General features: G+C 38.7%; 1 protein-coding gene across 2 annotated transcripts; it reads right to left on the bottom strand.

The window, feature by feature from the left end:
* Positions 1-346: 346 nt before the first annotated feature.
* Positions 347-11,079, bottom strand: si:ch211-142k18.1. Of its 2 annotated transcripts, XM_036581686.1 has the most exons (4): positions 10,813-11,079; positions 8,291-8,438; positions 3,835-4,355; positions 347-1,901 (listed from the first exon to the last, which is right to left on the bottom strand). In XM_036581686.1, the coding sequence occupies exons 2-4, from the start codon at positions 8,348-8,350 to the stop codon at positions 1,763-1,765; spliced, it is 720 nt and encodes a 239-aa protein (XP_036437579.1). In that variant the 5' UTR covers positions 8,351-8,438; positions 10,813-11,079; the 3' UTR covers positions 347-1,762. The 2 variants fall into 2 exon arrangements, with proteins under 2 accessions (XP_036437579.1, XP_036437580.1); XM_036581687.1 differs by lacking the exon at positions 8,291-8,438 and having other exon boundaries at positions 357-1,901; positions 10,813-11,077.
* Positions 11,080-20,257: the final 9,178 nt, after the last annotated feature.

Raw genomic sequence — 20,257 nt, 5'->3', positions numbered from 1 at the left:
TGGAAGACTGAAGAAGACCTGCTTAGCGGAACTGATGCAGCTGCTTTACAGTTTAGAAGTTTAACACTGAAGCTGCTCCGTGTTCACGCGCCTGTTTTCAGGACGAAGCTCTCCCACCTGCGTGCCTACGCTGCGCTCTCGCGCTAGTGTCTCTCAGCCTCCTGTCTTTTCCATCTGCCCATCCGGAGTGAGGTCAGGAAATGGAGGAGTGGCCAGGACTCGGGGGCCAAAGGAGTTCCCCACTGCCACTGGGTGGAATACCAGAGCTATTATTGAGATAATTTAATGAGATTGCTAAAAAAAAAATAATAATAATAATAAAATAAAAAAATCAATGAACAAAAAATAAAGTAATAAAAATAAATCTCAAAAATGTGTTGTTGTTTCACATTATTATTATTATTATTATTATTATTATTATTATTATTATTATTAAATTTTAGTAGTAGTATCTATGTTTTTCATTCCTTCTTTATTTATTTATTTATTGTTGGTCGGGGAGGAGGGATAAATTACGAACCTCATAAAATAAAATTTATATACATGGCCTTTCTCTTGGCCTGCTATTGCCAGATACCACCGCCAGGGGGCAGGCCAACTGAACTAATATTTGCAAAAATATACCAAAAATATTATTGAATGTTTCAGCTTGAAATTTTAGAACTTTCCCTTTCCCCTGAACTATTGTGACACTGTATGTGATAAGAGGCTACAGTCAGAGAGTTCTGGGTTACATCATCTTCATCATACACTGTGCTTTATGCCTGATCTCAATGCAATAATGTGCAAAGTCATGGTAAAAACAAGCACATTTAAAACTATTTTTAACTTCGTAATTATTGTGCATTCATCGGGAGTATTCATAATTAGTTCATTTGAAAAAGTCTGTAGAAACGGAACTGATTAAATTAGTACTTTATTCATATTCTTCATGAGCTAAATCCCATCCAAAAGCAAGTGAGATTGCCCTGCAAGACATCCGCTTATTAAGACATGCACATACCACAAAAGGCTCATTCCCAGCTGCCCAGCATAACTCATAAATTACACATTGTTCGTTTATAACTCTGTTATGGTTAATAAAAAAAGAATTAAACAATGCTCATTTGCTAATGATGGGCCTCCTTTCAGTTTTGGCCTCCAGGCGAGGCTCCGTTTATTTTTCTATGACATCAAGGCCATTTCCCTTTTCCCTCTCATAAAATGTATGTGTCTGTGCTGAGTGAGGGGCCCTAGCTGTCTGCTCTCCATCTGCACCCTAGCACCAAGACAGCCAGACCAGAACATTGAGCTATCTGTCTGAAATTGGAGAGAAAATGTGCTAAGTGTTACTCTTCTGACAAGAGTTTTCAAACAAAAATGCACGAGAATTCACAAATGCAATACTTGGACAAAAACTAGTGCTTTTAACATAGTGTAAAAATATGCACAGTATTCTCAATATTGCACAGTACTTAAATTAAATTGCCTCTTCATGCCCTTTGTGTCTGAACAAGTACACTCTTCAAAATAAAAGTTCTAAGATGTTCCTGATTTGAATATACAGTTGTAAAAACTTTTAATTGGAATAGAACTTTTACTTTGGAGGTTCTTTTAACTTTAAAAAAACATTCTACACACTCACACATCTGATAGGTTCCATGAAAGGTTCTTCAAGGAACCAGCCCTGGTATCTTTATTTTTAAGAATGTGTGGGGACTTTAAAATAACAGTGATGACTGATTTTTATCCTCTGAAATGGCAGTCCTCCCGTTATATGCTTTCAGTTGGGAGCACTCATGCTCCTTCTGAGCTGCTCCGTTAGCTCCGTGTGCAGGGTCCGTGAGGAAATCTCCAGCCGGCTGGCGATGTCTGCCGTGGCTCGCAGCATCCGTTCAAAGGCAAGAGACTCTTCTTTGATTCTTGGAGACAGACACAAAGAAGAGAAGCAGAATCAGAGTGAGAGAAAAAAATGAAAGGAAAGGAGGGGGTTTGGGCAGAGGGGACCCAAAACAGCTCTGAGCAGCCCTCAATTCAGGGGCCTGCAAGGGGCAAAAAATCCACATTCCTTCCTACTGTCTATGCTGATGATGGAAAACCCAGAGGCCAGACACAATTTGCTGTGGTTGGTGTGCCGCTTTCTGCTACTCGCTTTGTATTTATAGGTCTGTATTTTGCATTTAGTTATTTGTAATTACACACTTCAGTTCCAAAAAATTGAGCATGTGAAATGCAAACAGAAACAGAAAGCAGTGATTTGTAAATCCACTTTAACTTGTATTTAGAAAGACAAGATTTTTAATGATTTCATCTTATCATATTAATTGTAAATATATGCTCATTTAGAAATTCATGCTTGGAACATGTTCCAAAAAAAGTTTTGACGGGAGCCATTCAAGGCTAAGAATGTTGTGAAATGTTCAAAAACATCTTAAACAGGTGGTGCAATCATACTAGGGTATAAAAGGAGCATTCCGGAAAGACCTCATGACAGATCAAGACTGGTCTAAATAAATAAAGGCAGTAAATAATCAGTTTAAAAACAAGGTTTCTCAACAAGCTTTTGCGAGAACATTAGATATTTTACCCTCTACAGTGCATAATGTCATCATAAGATTCAGGGAACTCATAGAAAATAAAGGCATAAAGGGCAAAGCCAGAAAACACAATCGAATGCCTGTGATCTTCGATCCCTCAGACTGCACTGTATTAAAAAAACTGCTGCTCTTTTGTTGTACCACAAAGGTTTGAGAAAACTCTGATAAACCATTATTTACAAACACCATTCATTGCTGCATCCACAAATGCAAGTTAAGACTGCACGCTATGCACAGCAGAAGCCATATGTCAACAACATCCAGAGATGATACTGACATCTCTGGGCTCAAGCTCTTCTGAAATGGACAGTGATGCACAGTGGAAATGTGTACTGTGGACTGAAGTCAACTTTTCAGACTGTTAATGAAAATAATGGACACTGTGTTGTTTAGGCAAAGAAGAAAATGGGCCATCTATGTTAAAAAGTAAAGTTCAGAAGTCAGGGTCTGTCGTGAGACGGGGTGTTTGTGTCCATGGCATGCGTAACTTTCACATTTGTGAAGGCACATATGGGGTCACATATGCTAGAAAACATCTTTTTCTCATTCCAATATGACACCAAGCCACATTTGGCACATTACATCATGTCTGCATGATCAGAGAGTGTGGGTGCTAGACTGGCCTGCCTGCAGTCCAGTCAGTTCTCCCAATAAAAATGTGGGGTGCATTATGAAACGCTAGTACAACAAAGGCCTGTATGGTTGCACAGCTAAAGATGAAAGTATAATGGAAAAATTCCACTTTCAAAATTGGATCAGTTGGTATCTTTAGGCCCCAAAATGATTAAGTACTGTTAAAAGGAAATATGATGTAACATATAGATAAACAAGCTCCTGTTCCAATGTTTTGGGATGTGTTGCCAGCATCTATTTTGGAATAATTTGGAATTTAACACAAATAAATAAATAAATAAATAAATAAAAATTACTAAACATTTCTTTGTTTGTTTGGTTTTTTTTTTGTTAGCATTTCACACACTGTACCAACTTGTTTGAAATTAATGTTGGTATAATGAACTTTCATGCATGCTGTGTAACTGAAATCAGCCCTTTTCTTCTATAACCATACACTCACATCCCTGTGCCTCCTCTACCATCTCACACCAGAAACTTTTTACCTAACAAATTGTTTATGGCTGTATTATATTATGCGACTTTTTCTGCTGGGCTCAGAGCTCTCTTTTGGGAATTCAAGGGTTATCAAGGCTTTAACCATCTAGATCGTGACTGGGAGTGTATTACAGTTACACCTACTTACTTCTGAATTCCAGCCAGAGCTTGTAAGATGTCTCCCTCCAGCTGGTTCTCCAACTCATCTGCTGCTTTCTCCACCACTCCCTCACAGCTAACATGATCCTCCTTTATTCCAGCAATGTTCTCTTGGATAATCTCCTGATAGCGCTGGGTCCCCAACTCTGCTCCGACAAACTGGACCAGATTCTCCACCACTGCCTGGTTCCCATGCTGCAGAGCCTTCAGATAAGCCACTTCGTCCCTGTACGCCCGTAATCGCCTGGACATAGCCTGGCTGGTGTGGAAGTTGACAGAGCAGCCATCTACTTCGATCTCTGGAATGGCCTGAAAAAGCGGCTTGGTCCAGTCAGGCCTGACCGGATCATCCCTGATTGCATGTGGAATAGGAATGGACGCATTGGTGAACATGACCTCTGGCATGCTGCCTGATCCCCAGTCCCCTTCCTCACCGCTCTGACAGTGGGCTGACATCAGTGAGGCTATGAATAGTAATGTACCCAAAGTCCAGTGCTGCCTCATGTTGGCCTAGGAAAGAGAATAGGTTTACCGTGAGTGACCTTTCTAACCTGTTTTGAAAGAGTGCTGAATGAAACCCCAAGAGATGAGAGATGCAAGGCCCTATTCAAGCTTATCAAAGCTGGCCAGCGCCTTCTCCAAATAACCAAAGTGCTATTGCCAAGACCTGACCTCATCTGAGACTGAAGGAATAAACACAAACTCTCAACAAATTACGTTTGGCCTGTGGGTCCACAGAGACCATTCAGTCTCTCTATTTGCCCTGAACAAAGCACAGAGTCGACAACATCCAAACAGTAAGCTTGTCAGAAGCACAATATCCATATAATTAAGGATATAAAATCAAATTAACCAAAGCACCACATTCCCCACCACAGTTATCCATGAAAGCATCACTTTTATTTTAACAGTTGCAGCTCTTCATCATTCTGTCAATGGTAATGAGCATCATGGTGCTGTCGGCACTATCACCTAGTGTCATTTCTGCCTGTCAACACCTGTCTGTTCGATATCTGTGGCTGACCTCTCCCAGCTAATGGTCAAACGAAGGAGCGACTTTGTCTAATTATGCTGTTCTTGGAATAAGTTTCAAGAAGAATGATGTTTTCTAAGAAAAGAAAATATAGCAGCCCACCCAACTGTACAGTACCAACATAACTGTAACGTGAGAGGTCAGAAGATAGACACAAGTTCATCTGAGACAGAAGGAATGAACACAGACCCTCAAAGAATCGCATTTGGCCTGAGACCATTCAGATTCTAAATTTGCCCTGAACAAAGCAAATTGTATGTCCAAACTGTGAGCTTGTCAAAAGCACCATATCGTCACTGTTGGAACAAAATCTTTGTATCTTCATTTTTGTTGTTTTTTATATAGTTTGAACACACCAGCAGCCTTTTATATTGTGTCAAAATTTCATGATGAACGGACCAATAGATTAGAACCAAATCTTGTTACACTTACTTTCATTGTAATTTAAGATGTTTAAATGTTTTTTTCTTTGTCTTGTAAAGTTACTTTTTTTTAGAGATATAAGGTTTTATAAGGACAGTGACAATATACATGTAATTTTGGGTATAAAACTGAATTAGTTGGTAGCACTACATTCCCTACCACATTTACTAGCCATCTATGAAAGCATCCCACCACAATTACTGCACCAATTACTGCTCTCAGCCATTCCATCAATCATAACGAGTGTCAAGGTGCTGTCAGTACTATCAGCTAGTGTCATTCCTGCCTGTCAACAGCTGTCTGTCTAATCTGTGTTTGACCTCTCACCATGCAGCCCTGTGCTAGTGGCCCACTAGTCAAAAAAAAAGGGAGCGACTTACTGTTAGCTCTTTGCTTTTCTTGGAAGAAGTCAAAACTTTCTACGAGAAGAAAACACCCCAGCCAATCGTATTCACACCAAGGCATTTTTACAAGCTTTTCTGGAGCACATGGAGTTTTTGCAGCTGGCATGTGCGCTGAGCACATTTGTATATACGAAGCTGAGGTGTTGTTCATGGGAAGCCTTCAGGAAAAAGGAAATGTTTATGTAGTCCTGCGTATGGATGGATTCAGAAGAGACTGCAATGACAGCATGAGGAACAGATAACTCCTGTTGATCTCTTTGAGAAAAGGTCCATTTCCTTGGTATTACAAGGTGAATCAGGGGGACAGAGGCATCAGGATTTAAGGGTGATGCTTAAAGCTCCTGAGAATCCTGTACACAAAGCCATTATCCGTGTTCTTCCCTCAGATTAGATTTCTTTTCTGCGGTGACATTAAGCAGCCGATGCCAGTAGGAGGATCTTTCAAAATTTGATAATTACATGTCAGTTTGTGCAAGATGCCACAGTAGATATAACTACATATGCCAACTGTGATTAATCCTTTGACATTTATGTTTGATTTATAAAGCAAATGCAGCTTTTGCTGATTTATAGCAAGCACCTCCAATCATAATGTCTTACTGACGCAGCGTACAGCCATGCGGAGCAACAGCACCACCTCATTAAGCCGCTCCTCACAGTCATTTCATCTCCTATATCCCTTCACTTCACACTCTCCTCCATGAGTGTACTGTCTGCTCCAGAGCACCTCACCACTCATCAGTATACACGAGTCGGTCTGAAATGCGATAGCTGTCTGTGAGTGCTCAGCAGCTCTTTCCCACCGCTGGTGCATTTTTCGAGTTTTGTGGTAAAGTCAGCTGGCTCTTTAGAGGAAAAAATGCTGCCTGTTCAAGTTCTCTCCTGTGTTTGTAGTCACAGTCTTAGCCCTAGCCTCATTTGGTCTTAGCCTCTGTCCTCATAAAGGTATAACTTGTTTAAAGCGATGGTTAGGTGAAAATCTTATAGGATTTACTCAATTTTCCCCTTACTCCAAATGTAGTCAATCAACCATGGCCTGTCTCATGAAGCAATTTCAACAGACACAGGGTTCCTGAAGTTTCAGCTTGACAAAACCTAACAAATGGAACGGGAGTTAACTAATTTTACAAAGATGGTTAACAAGTTTCTCATTCAGACACACACTTAATATCCACATGCACACGAAAGTGTGATATTTATGACAAACAGGCAATCGTATGTTACATGAGGAGGAATCAAGCTTTTTTTTTTCAAAGAAGGAAAAAGAGGTCTATGTATATATGTAGAAAGGTAAAGCATTCATATCAGTAAAAAGCAACAGTGCCAATGTTAGTGCTTAGTGGAGTAATAACTACTTTATGTTCTTAATATGCACGTAGCGTAATTTGCTTCTTCTGATAAAAAGCAACATTCTTTATGTGACTGATGGCCCAGACATCACAAAGGGGAAAAAAGGTCGCCATAGGGGTCCATCTCTGTCAGTCACTGATTGGTCAGGAGTTTGGCCTGATTGTTCCAAGGACTGTCTACTGCTGCACTCAAGTGGTGTCGGAAACTGAGAAATGCCATTTTTCCCACCTGTAAATTGCACTTGAAAAGCAGCAAAGTCATATTTAGAACTGGTGAACTTGGGATTCCAGATGATACACGACTTTACAACTTGATGTATTATGCAACCTTTCACATTTTTACAAGTTGAAAACGGTAAACTTGCAGTGAATGTGAAAAAAATATATAAATGATCTGCTTCTATTAGATCTATGTGCTTTTCAATACAGCAAAGAAAAAGCAGGATATATTTGCTTTTTTTCCCTGCAGTGGACGTATCTAGGTACAAGAATTTGAACAGAGAACTAATCAATCATCTGGTATGTACAATCTCTGCATCTGAATGTAGCATCCAAAATTCCGAACTGAACCTGTATAAGTTAGCTGTCCAGTATAAGTTGCCATTTCAATGTATCCCAGTAAAAGGCTTAAAGTTAGCTGGTTAAGCCATAAATTCTGCTTTGTGAGACAGACCTCTGGTGTATAAAATGTCTTTGATTTTGTACTGGAGCTACAAGGTCAATGTAGCTAACAAGTAATGGAAGCTTATAGCACACAATTATTAAATTTTATTAGAACAGTATGTTATACAATGTAAAAACCACATGAGCAAGTTGTTTTGAGACTTTGAGACTTCACAACTCAATGTGGTTTTGAAGATGATTTAGGCATGCAGTTTGCACAATGCTAGCTGCTGTGGTAGAAGCTTGCATTAGCTATGTTAGACTTATAGCTTTGGCACAAATTTAAAGAAGCAAAACCTCAGACACCAAACATGCCTTTTGACTTAATTTGGGGTAACAATAAAAAAAGGTAAAGCAGATTTTTTTTACTTTTACTTTTTGTTGCAGGGGGATCTGATATGTGCGTTGGCTCCCATGCATATTATGAGACAGTTTTCGGTTTTAAAGCCCTGACCCAGTGCTGTACTTGCACATAAAAAACTTTAGAGTTGCCTGCTTTGCCTGTCATCTCTGTTTCTGATTAGAGGGACGAGTGACCTCATACGGGTTATTGAGGCTGTAGTAAACACAAACCTTTGAACTTCCACCATGCGCCACTCGCCCGTCCTGCCACCAGGGCAATTTGTTGCTCATGCTTGTTGATTGATGGTTGCACTGTGGTAGACAGATGATATCAGCAGGCCAGCAGACTGCCTCAGCCTGTAATGAGCTTCTTTTCTGACTGCAAAGATGAGAGCTGTGATTTATTTCTCATTTAGTCAGAGCTAAATAACGAAGAGTGTTGTGGAAACATTCCAATACTTTTTCTTACTGAAATTGGAAACTTTAGGAAGCATCTTAATGAGAAATCCAAATACAGAGTCACGAGAAGTGCATTAAAATGCAATAGTGGAAGCTGTAATTAAGGGGATGTATTCTGTCAGTAAATAGTTCCAGATTGCACTGAAAAAAGTGAAAGTGATACAAATGTGTTCATCATTTCTACATGAATAAAACATGTTACTGCAACACAGTTTTGCCATTCAGATGACTACTTTTGGTAATAACTGTCTTGATACTTATCGTTCATGTAGACATTACGTACACATTTGAATTAAGTAATTTCAATGCATTTTTATGTTCTGTGGAGCTTGAAAGAAGAAAAACAGCATTCAGCATTGACTTCTTGGATTCAGTTGGTATGTTACACATCATCAAAAACACACAGAACTTGGACTTGCTCAGCATGTTGCATATCTTCCAAACCCACATAAAGTGAGCGGAACACATACAGACTGCTCATGTAAGCTGATCAGCATTTTGAAATGAACAATGGCCAAAATGTCTTGATTTCATTAGCCTTTCTTTCTCAGGGCTACACTGCAAATCTCTTTGCCAGGACAGAGATCATAATGTTTAACAATGGAGAAAAATAATTAAGCCATTTGGCCAATTAAATTCCTTAATTGGGGGCACAAAAGAGCAGCCAATGTTTCTGACCTTTAAATTTCCTTTGGCTATATTGCTTTGTGATGTCTAATGAATGCATTGTGCCATTTGATGTAATTAATACCATACCAGTTCAAAGTAGATAAAAAAGTCTTTTTGTCTGATAATACAGCTATCTGGGCTTCCATACAAACGAAAGGCCACTATTAACCTCACTTATTAGCAGGAAGGTTGTACCACATGTTGGTCCACAATGAAAATAACTAGAACACTAAAGAGAACAGCAGCTGCCTGCTACACACTGAGTGCCAAGAATACAGTCATTCTTTGACAAGTGGCACTCTCCTACTTAATGCAGGGTAAAAATAGTACTTTTTCTTTGTTTTGCTCAGCAGCTAGAACACCAACTTCTTTCCCAGAGGAAGCCATTATAATTTTGGCCCCTTTTCTCCAGTGAGCCTTTTAGGTGTGCAGGCCTCAGCAGGTGATGCAATGTCTTGCATCTTATACACCTTATAGCTGTTATAGCAACTCAACCTCTGGCTATGTAACCTGAGGGACCAGGTCTAGGTCTAAAAGGTGGTCACAACTCAGCAACTGTGGGTGAAAACAAGATTTAGGTTTGCTGTAAAGCAAACTTTCAGACTGCCTGTGTTGATAAAAATAAGTTCAGAGACTACCCTTAGTTTATTTAATTTCCAGTCAAAATGGCTGCAGTAAAGTACAAATAATAATTTTTTTAGTGTCAGCAAAAAACAGAAACTTATGTTTAACAGGAAATTAAACAGTAACTCAACAAAATAATATAAAGTTTTTTGTTTGCTTTTTTTATGTAGCTTCCATTCTTTTTGATAAATGTGCTTTCATTTTTCAACGTAATCTGCTGGTATTTAATTCCACACCTTCAATTTTCAGTCTTATAAGTTGGTTATACTTTCTGCTTCTCACAATCCGTGTAATCTCAAACACATTCAGTGATTTTCGAGGTCAGGAGTGGTCAGTCCATTCTTCTGAGAACAACAGCAGCTTCTTTGATTGGCAAATTCTCTTCTTTTGTGTTTCTTTTTCTCAGTAAGGGCTTCTTGACAGCTACACATCCTTTCAGACTCATAGTGTTGAGTTGTCTTCTCACAGTGGAAAGAAGGACAGAAACACCTGTGATTTTTTTCAGATCTGAAGCAACAGTGGAGCTTGATTTTCTCCTCTCTCTCAAAGATTTTAGTGCTGTTTACCTGGTGGTGGTCTGCCAGGTCTTGCGTGGTTGTTAGGAGTCCCGTTTTCTTTATATTTTTGAACCATTTTTTGAACTCTAGTTTTGGAAACAGCTTTTTCACTTACTTTCCTTTTTAATTAACAACTTGTACTTAATAGCTATTTTTGAGTGAAAATGAAATGTCTCTGACTGGTTTCTGACTGACTTAATGTGTATTTGATGTATTTTTTTATTCATTTAATGTTGATTTAATAGGTATAGATAGATCAGCATACAAAATTACAAAGAATAGTCTGATGCCATATATCACAACATTTACAGCTATATGCTAATTTGCAATGATTCTCTTGTTGCAATAATTCTTCTTTTTTTTACATGCCAATCTAGTAAATTCAGTCTTTCTCCCATAGAGACCCACAGGGCAAAACAAGCACAAAAGTTTGAAAGAACTCACCCAAATCCTTCAGCTTCTAAGACAAGGTAAAGCGTCCCGTGTGGTCCAAATTTTTACAAGCTCAAATCCTCAAGTTGCCATTCAAAGGCTGAGAGGTAGAGCACAAACAGTCAGTGCTTCTCCAACTCCATTGCTCTTGCTCCAACAGGGAAGTGTGTGAGGTTGGCTGGGGAAAAGTCTGTGCCTCTGTCTGTTAACTACTGGAAGGGGTGGGAGTGTTTTGAAAAAGAGCAGCAACTCAAAGATTTCTTTCTTTTGCGGTTGAGAGAGTTGAAGAGAGAGAAAAAGCAGGAAAGGGGAGAGAGAGAGAGAGACAGAGAAAGAGAGAGAGAGCAGGGAAGTAGAGGGGGATAATCTAGTTCACATCTGTGCTTTGCTTTCTGATGAAGAATTAGAGTTAGTGGACCAAGGGAAAAAGCCTCTTTATGACCCTTCCGGAGTTTTACTCAGCCACTGATTTTAATAGCATATTAAACTAGTGCCAGTGAATCTGAAACGCTACAAATTAGGTCATCAAACGCAATGAAACCAAGAACCAAATGGTTCTTCAGGAAAACAATTACAGCCAGCATTGTGTGAATATGTGTGTATGGGGAGCTGTAGCGGTGAGACTACGCCTAAGGGATATTCTGTTGGGAGTCTTTCTCTCGACTCATACGCTTTGCAAACAGCTGGAGCTAAAATACTCATGGATGTTTTCAGAAAACCCAACAAGCATGATAAACAACTACAAACATACCACATGAAGTTCTATGCCTTGGACTGTTTAAACTATTAGACCATATATATATATATATATATATATATATATATATATATATATATATATATATATATATATATAAATAAATATAACAGGACACTAGCAGGACTTGCTATAAAAACAATCTGGAGAAAATATGTTTAAAAGGGTGACACAACAAATATGTCAGTAAGTGTTGTATTTGAGACCCTCAGAGACGAGGCATTGAGACACATATTATAGTGTATTACACATTCTATACTATATGTCCAAAAGTATCTGGACATCTCTAATAATTTGTGAATTCAGCTACTTTAAGATGAACCCATTGCTGACACAGGCATACAACTGATTACACAGCTTGTAAAATCTCCAAAGAAAAGCACTGCCAGTGGAATGGGAAGCTATAGTCACTATACCCAATGATAAACATCAGCTGGAGGGGTATAAAGCCCCTCAGTATTGGACTGTTGAGCACAGCAACTGTGTTTTCTGGAGTGATGGAGTTCTTACTAGTGCCCTTGTGGCTGAATACAATGAAATCCTCACAGCAATGTTCCAACATCCAGTGTAAAACCTTCACAGAAGAGTGGAACAAACTCCCTACTAATACTCTTGATTTCAGAAGAAACATTGGATAAGCAGGAACTTTTGGACATACAGTGTATGTAAAGTGCAGTGTGCAGTGGCCAGAATGAGTTTTCATCCTAGCTTTAGCAGAGCTTTCGAAGTATACGCAAGTCTCATTGGTTCTAAGCTACAGCGCCATCTACTGGACAGAGACTCCACTAGGCCCTTTTAACACCCCTCTTGCTAAAAAGTAGTCAGTTTAGGAGGCCTCTACGTAAGCCTGGCATGGAATAAGCACTTCTACATCATATTGAGACCACCCAACATAGCCTGAGCCTGATTCTTTTGCTCTTTGGTCTCATTCAGAGACTCTGTGGTATAATTCCTCTTTATCACCTCAAAGAATGCTGATATTCAGCTACTTAAGGCAAATGCCAAGGTCTAGAGGTTGGATGTAATCTGACATTTGTCAGACTACATTAGAAGCAATTTTCCTTCAACATATTTAGATTCTTGGCATGAAAATTTTCTTCCATGGGTTTCTTCCAACTCAAGACCCTAAAGTGCCAGATCCATTTTCTTTGAGGTGATAAAGTGGAATTATTGCCAGATCAGATCCAGTCATAAAATAACCCCCAAGGATTTAATAGGCTGTGCCATTTCTGTACATGCGTTTGATTGTAAAGCTTAATGTATAGATCACATGCAAGTTGTTCTGTATAAATTTGTATGGTGCAGCTTATGTAGGGTTGCTGTAAATTTCAGTCATATCTGATGCATACATGAAGTATCAGTTCACAGATGAGATATATTCATAAATGATTGATTTAAGATACAGAGGTGGAATGTGTGCAGGGTCTTCAGGCTCTTAGTAATAAATGTCATACATATTACTATTATGCACTTTTAAAATGTCAGCCATTCTCCTTGAGAGAGAAAGGAATCCTCTAACATGAAAATAAGCAAATTATTCATGGATCATTTTTAAAAGATCTTCCAGTCTGGAATGCAAAACAGTTTCTCACTTTTGTGGATTATTATTATTTTTTTTTTGGCAGTGAATAGTTACATACATATTACATACATCAATAAATGTTCTAATTGTATACATTATTCTGTCTCTCAATATGACATCATAGTTGGATTGTATTTGCAGTTTTCTGTAGAAAAACAGAAAGATACTGGTAAATTTTCTTGATTTATTTATGAAATACATCCTCATATTTTCCAAAATTCAGAAAATTCACACATTAATGGCTAGAAACATTTCATTTATTTTTGTTTTTAGTCATTTAGCTCCATTCACTCCATTCATTAAGGACTCACTAACGGGTGCCCTATAGTATTTTGAAGTCATGATTCTGGTATAATGGGAGAAATAAGGAGTAGCCAGACTCCTCTTTAACTGGCTTTCTTGACACCTCTGGCTTTTAAATCTCAGGCTTTACAAGGTGACTTGCAGCAGCGCACAGACACCATAGTGTAGTGTGTTTTTTCTCCTGAATGATGCTGCTTTCAATTTTAACAAAAAAATCTAACATAGTGCAGCTTTAAAGAACCATCCATTGAAAGGTTCTTCAGGGAGCCACTTTGAGTGGTTCTTCTAGGCCAGAATTCCAAAGAAGCTTTTTTTCCCCCCTTTATTTGTAAAAGTGTAAGGGCGAGCTTCAGGATGTAAGACTTTGATCAGGGTTATGTGTATGAATGAACGAAGTCCTTTAATGTCTGGAGTAGCTTTCCCTGAGTACAAATGAGGTTTGGAGTCCAGTCTGAGATGATGCCACAATGACCCCTCAAAGTCCTTTGGCTTCTCTTTCTCTCTCTCTTTCTTATTATTTCTTATTTGACCAATCAATCTTTTGATGTGCACAAGGCCAAATGACCTCAAGATGTGAACTGCTTAAAAATTGGGTTTTTGTTCAGGCTTTTGAGGTCATACACTGTGCTGTATTCTCTTATTCCTTTTAACCATTTTATTCAGCCTCCGCTTGTTCGTGTCAGCACTTATGTGTGTTAAAAGACTACAAACGTAACAGTGGATGTTAAAGGGAGCTATTTGGTCTAATGTAGACGAAGATCACACACTAATTATTTCTGCTTTTGCTGCCTCTGGAGCCAAATGACGGTCAAAGACCTTCATACTTAGGTCGAGTTAAAGACAGCCTTTGATCTTATGCTGAGGTACACACAGCAGAAGTACATTTGTTAGTCATGCTGAGAGGCTACTGTTCACTCACATCATTCCATTAATGAAGCTAAGCTTGCTTAAGGTGCCAAATGTGAGAGAAGTGTGAAAGAATTCAGTCACATGAAAGATGGAAAGAGATTGCATGTATCGAGGGGCGCAAAAGTGCAATATTTCTCATGTTCATGTTTATAACTCAATGGAAACAGCAGTTGTTTGGCTCAGTTGATGCTCAGTCTTCATTATTGGGGTAATTACTTGATAAAAGATATGCAGAGCACATCATTTAGTAAATTGTTGACCTCTCGAGAACCTTGCCTTTTTTTTTGCTTTCAAATTTGTTTTTGGTCTAATGAATGTATACTCTTTTGGAAGGAATGGCAACCCAGCTAATGCTTCTAAATATGATTGTGATAGTGACAATGAGGGCACACTTGATTTTTTGGGACTGATCCAGTCCTCTAATAGTCAGGGCTTGATTTGAAGGGGATGCAGGGGGAATGCCATATTACTCACCAAAATGACAAAAGTCAGCCCCCCTCGTAAAACTGCCTTTACTACTTTGCCACACATTTCATTATAACTACTACAGGTATTTTAATTTCATCCATATTTGAGATTTACAAACTAAGTTGCCCTTGATGTTTGAAATGTACCATCAAAAAAAAGAGAACACACAAAAATGTACACTAAGTCATTGCTAGATTGTCACAAGCTGTTTATATTCATAGTCAGCTGCGTAACTACAAAAAGATGGTATTAAAAACAGTCTGATTACTGCAATTAGACTCTCAGGCAGTTGATTCACAGTATAAGACATACTTAGAAATGCATCTGAAAATGTTTTTATCCTCTTCTAAAAAGTCAAAGCATTCTCTGGTTAAAAATTCTCTGGCATCAGCTGGTCATTTAGTGGGGCAATGCCCCACTAACCGTCATGGTCTACTAAACTCACTATTTTCAACATGCCTCCATACATTGTACATTTTGTACATTGCCAGCAGGCAAGATCATCAACGAACAAAGTAAAAGTAAATTTTGTGCATATTGCTGCACCGATATAACAGACTACTTCAATCAACACAGGGGTTTTGCATGCATCACTTTACATTGGGTTCATTTTAATGCTGGTAAAATTCTCTACAGTTTGATGAGTCACACACCTACCTTCCTATTTGTAAAACTGAAGTTGAATCCAAGATGACGGCATACAAGATGGCCACCATGTTGGTGACAAGACCTAACAGGTTTCCCCCCTCCCCCACAGCTTGTGTCTAAAATTGGATCACCGACTGCCAAACCGTTTTCATTTTAATAGGGTTGCCTTACTTTTGAGACATGCTGTAGTGTGAAGATAAATCAGCTGACAGATATACTAAATGGGTTGACTTTTGGTGATTTGCTGTAAATGTGTCTCTCCTGTTGATTCTGCTGATTCTTTCCTGAATGTGTGGCTCCTTTGGACAGATCTACCACACTTTTCTTGCCCTGTATGTTCCTTGCCTGCTTTTTTTATTATGTGTAAGAGAACCTCTTGAACGCAAGCCCCTCCCTCCTCCTGCTCAGCCTCTCTGTAGTTTTCAGATACCCTAATCATGATTTAGATCTGAGGGATATTCCACAAAGCAGGGTTGCTTAGTTTAGCTAGATAACTTAAGCCCAAAGTCAAGCCTGTTCAATAAGAAAAGAGCAGAGGGACATTCCCACTGGACAGTCCTCATCTTTGGGCTTAAGTTATCTGGCTAACTGAGGAATCCTGCTTTATGGAATACCACCCCTGGTGTCAGGCCTAAGTAAGTATACCAACAGATTATAACCACCACCCTGCCACCCCCTCATAAAAACTTTTACAATTAAACCACTGCTTATTGTGTACAAGACACTGTTAATGACTGGACTATGGATTTTCTGACTAAGCTACCGTTTGCTTCACAGTTATAAACTGATCCGTCCTTAGGGCCGCTTAGGTTCATAAGCCACTTACTGTCTTCCTGCCATGAATGATCTGAATTCAATTTAAAAACTCTCACTGGCAAATTTAATTTTAGATTTACTCACAATTTGCCTTAAAGGAATACAGCAAACAATGGAACATGGATGACATAAACCAGATGTCTGTGATAAAATTAAATAGTGTTTTGTCCCCCAGGATGCAGAGAGCATAACCAGCATCATCATCAATGAACTAACCAAACAAAACCACACATCAGCATTCAGATCACACAGTTCCCAAAACCCTTCAAGGCCATACAGAGAGAAGAGAGCATGTCCTTCAAGCGCTTGACAGTCATCTGAAATGAAAGGGATTTTCACGCTCGGCTTGGAAGTCACCGGTGACATGTAAGTAAGGGATAATGTAGAATGCAATGCTGCACCTCGACAGGGCGATTAGAATGCAGATGGGTGTTAATCACACTGGAGGGAGGGAGTTATTTTGCAATAGTAACACGTTTGCAGGTTTTAGCTGGCTGACTTAATCAAGAGACCCACATTCTCTACTGAGAGAACAACATTGTTTGCCACATTTTAACAAATGGTTCAATAATAATGAAAGATCTATTTGGCTCCAGTTCTTGTACTAATTGGTCATTATCAGAACTTTAAGCAATATAAATTACACTGTGAACAATCCAACTTATTTAATTGTTAAACAAACAAAGAATTGGAAAAACTTTGGTTTGAATTTTCAGTTAATTTCACTTGCTCCAATATAAACTGCGTTGTTATTAGGAAAACAAAAAATACTAGTTAGGAAAAAATTAAATTTCACATATAAATTCAGGGAAAGGTCATTGTTTAGCTGTTTCCCCCGCGGTCAGCGACAGTGGTATTCTTAACTAACTAAAGATGCAGCACTGGTCTACCTCAGGGTGGCGCTGTAGCTGGTTCAGTTGGTTCTTCATAGCCTAGTAACTGTAACTGTGCCTGGGACACCTCTGAAAAGGTTTACAATATACCACAGCATACTTGTTAATCTGAAAACTTGCCCAATTTCCCAGGAATTTGGTGGAAAGAGTGAATTGTTATTTCTCAAACCAAAGACGAAAGAGGAGATGTGTAAAATCTCAATCAGTGTGTGGAAGACCACGTTACCAAACTAGAGAAGAGCATTTTCAGTAGAAGAATTGTTATACCAAACCTGTTATTGCGACTGAAACTAGCATTAGTGCCACCATGGCAAGTGAGTTAGCAGCCAGCCAACACTGGAGTAGCCAGCCAAAATGGGACCCTCTATATACCAGGGGGTATTTCGCACACAGAGGTGCAACCAGCACAGCTGAAACTTTTGCATATATGACGGTAATTTAATATACAAAGCTATATAAAGCTGTGTAAAAGTCTGGCCAGGTCAAAAACCTGAACAGACTCAAATCAAAAAGCTGTTCAAACAGTTACTAAATTATTGACAAACAAAATTATTTTTATACTGTATAGGACTGATGTAATAGCTCAAAACAGTTGTTTTAATTAACATAAATGTTTGTTCCATCATCCTTCTGAACGTTTTACTTATTTTTTGCACTTTGGAATGATATGCTTTTGGCTTGGTTCACTAAACAGCGCAAGCAGGATAATAACGACCTTGGTGGTCTAACTGAAATTTAGTTTCTTCATGTGTTCGGTTGCAGTCTGTTCTGATCTCCCATTGCTCATAGTACTGTGGCCATCCAACACTGATTGGTCTCTCAAGGCTCAATTATAAACAGACAGCTAGCCCCCGGGCAGCACATAGACTCACCTTGGCAGCAGAAAAAAAACGCCATGGGTCAGCATTGTTCCGTGCGCACGTATGGGTGTCGTCCCCCTGGCTATCAAAGTCAAAGGGCGAAAAAGTCAGCATCCTCTCCCCTTGTGCTTAGGTCAGTTAACAGAGGATGTGGACAGCAAACTACAGTCTAACAGCACACCTGATTTAAACAGACTACACTGTGTTCAAAGGTGTATTATATGAAATAACTATTGCTGATCAAACATTACTTCACTACAGGGCTAACACAATTTACCAATCGTCAGTTGATGGATATGCTAGAACACCAATATCTTTGTTATGTAGTGTCTTAAAAACAACTAACAAGCATGGAATTGTGGTCTGACCCAGCTGGAAGCTTGATGAGGTTGCTGATTTAAAGGAAGAGCACAACAAATCATGACATTAGAATCTAAAAGCAAACAGTTGGCCACTTAACTGGAGGCTAATAAGACTTGAGAGCTAATTGGAAGCATGCTAATCGTCTCCCACTCCATTGCACATGGTGCTAAAAACTGAAAACGGTTCATAAAACTGGAGAGATTGAATGGGCTGATTGGCTGCTATTTCACATTTTCATTGCTTCTCTATTCCATCTATTAAGCTTTTATCACTCTTCTTCTTCTTCTGATTCTCTCTCTCCCTCTCTATCTCTCTCTGTTTTCTTATGACTTTGTTCTCATGAAAGTCAGTCTGGTAGTCCTGTACCTCCACGTCTAAAATGGGTCAGATGTTATCTGCCTGTTCTATTTTCTTTAGATGCCTATGCTGCAAGTAAAACTTCAGATAGGGACGATAACTAGGATACATTTTTTGTGAGATTCATTTTGCTGAACAGTGACCAACTTGATGTAATGAGTAAACAAAGTATGAAATATGAGTATTACACCAACTGTCAGTTTCTAATTTCCTTTATGTTGTTTGTAACGGAACAGAACCAAAATCAAAATGAGGCTTACTTATAAAGGGTCGCAATACGCGTAGTAGAGAGACAGGCAGTGGTCAAATCCAAAAAGGCAAAAATACAGAAAAAGACAAACATAACAAACAATATCAGGCAAATAGATCCAAAAGGGCAAAGGCAAAAAGGCAAAGTCAAGCAGTCCAAAAACACAGCCAGGAAACAGAGACAGCACTACATAGAAAGAAACACTCAGCAACTCTAAAGAGAAAACAACACCTCACAAAGATCCTACCCTAAAGCCCGGGCTTATATACTAAACTAAACCTAGTCATATGACATACATCACAGGTGATACAAGTTAGTATTTAGGTAAACTGGAGCGTTGATTGGTGGATTGTGGAAGTTCATGGGTCATGTGACCTCCCAGAGAGTTCTGGGAAAAGGAGTCTTTATCAATGTCAGAGCCAGGAGGATGTGTGACATTGTTAAATTCATTGATATCTTGTTTACTTGCCCATTATTTTCATACTACTACTACTACTGATACTACTGCTATTGCTACAACTACTACTTCTACTACTTCTACTACTACTATTAATAATAATAATAGCATTATTTTTAGAACACTTTTTAGCTCAAAGTAGACAGGTGATAAAGTTTAACATTAGAAGATATTAGAGTTGAGTGATTTCTCCTATTATAGTTGCTGTGCTGTAACACCAATACAGGATCAAAGTAAATAAATAAATGAAAATTGAGTATATGAATTTTAAATCAAGCGAAGCAATGGCATAGAACAAATAAAAAAAAATAAAAACGGAGGTGAAAATTTAATTAAATGCTAAATTATGGATACATTTTCAATTGTTTCTAAAACATGTTCACTGAGCTTGACTGTCTAATAAAAGGTTGGATCGAGTTCCACAGTTTAGAATTCTAGTAACAGAAAGAGGTCTCTCCACATTTTCTGTAGTTTATGGAAACTGTTTGCAGAATCTGCAGATCTAAGATCACATGCTGGAACATAAACAGATATTCTTGAGGTACGCAGGAGCTTTAAGGTCATTTAGAGCTTCTAACATTAGTAAAAGAACTTCTACTCTAAAAGATACGGGGCAGCCAGTGCAGTTCTGTTAAACACGAATGATATGAGCTCACTTTTTTTTGTTGTTGTTTTTAGGATCCTTACTGCTGCATTTTTGCTGAGTTGTAGAGGCTGTATTGTTTTCTGAGGAGGCCCAGTAAAAAGAGCATTACAGTAATCAGCTCTGCTTGTAACAAATGCATAAACAAGGT

The sequence above is a fragment of the Colossoma macropomum genome, unplaced genomic scaffold (assembly GCF_904425465.1).
Source record: "Colossoma macropomum unplaced genomic scaffold, Colossoma_macropomum, whole genome shotgun sequence".
NCBI classification, from domain to species: Eukaryota; Metazoa; Chordata; class Actinopteri; order Characiformes; family Serrasalmidae; genus Colossoma; species Colossoma macropomum.
This window is presented reverse-complemented; position numbering and strand designations above follow the sequence as displayed.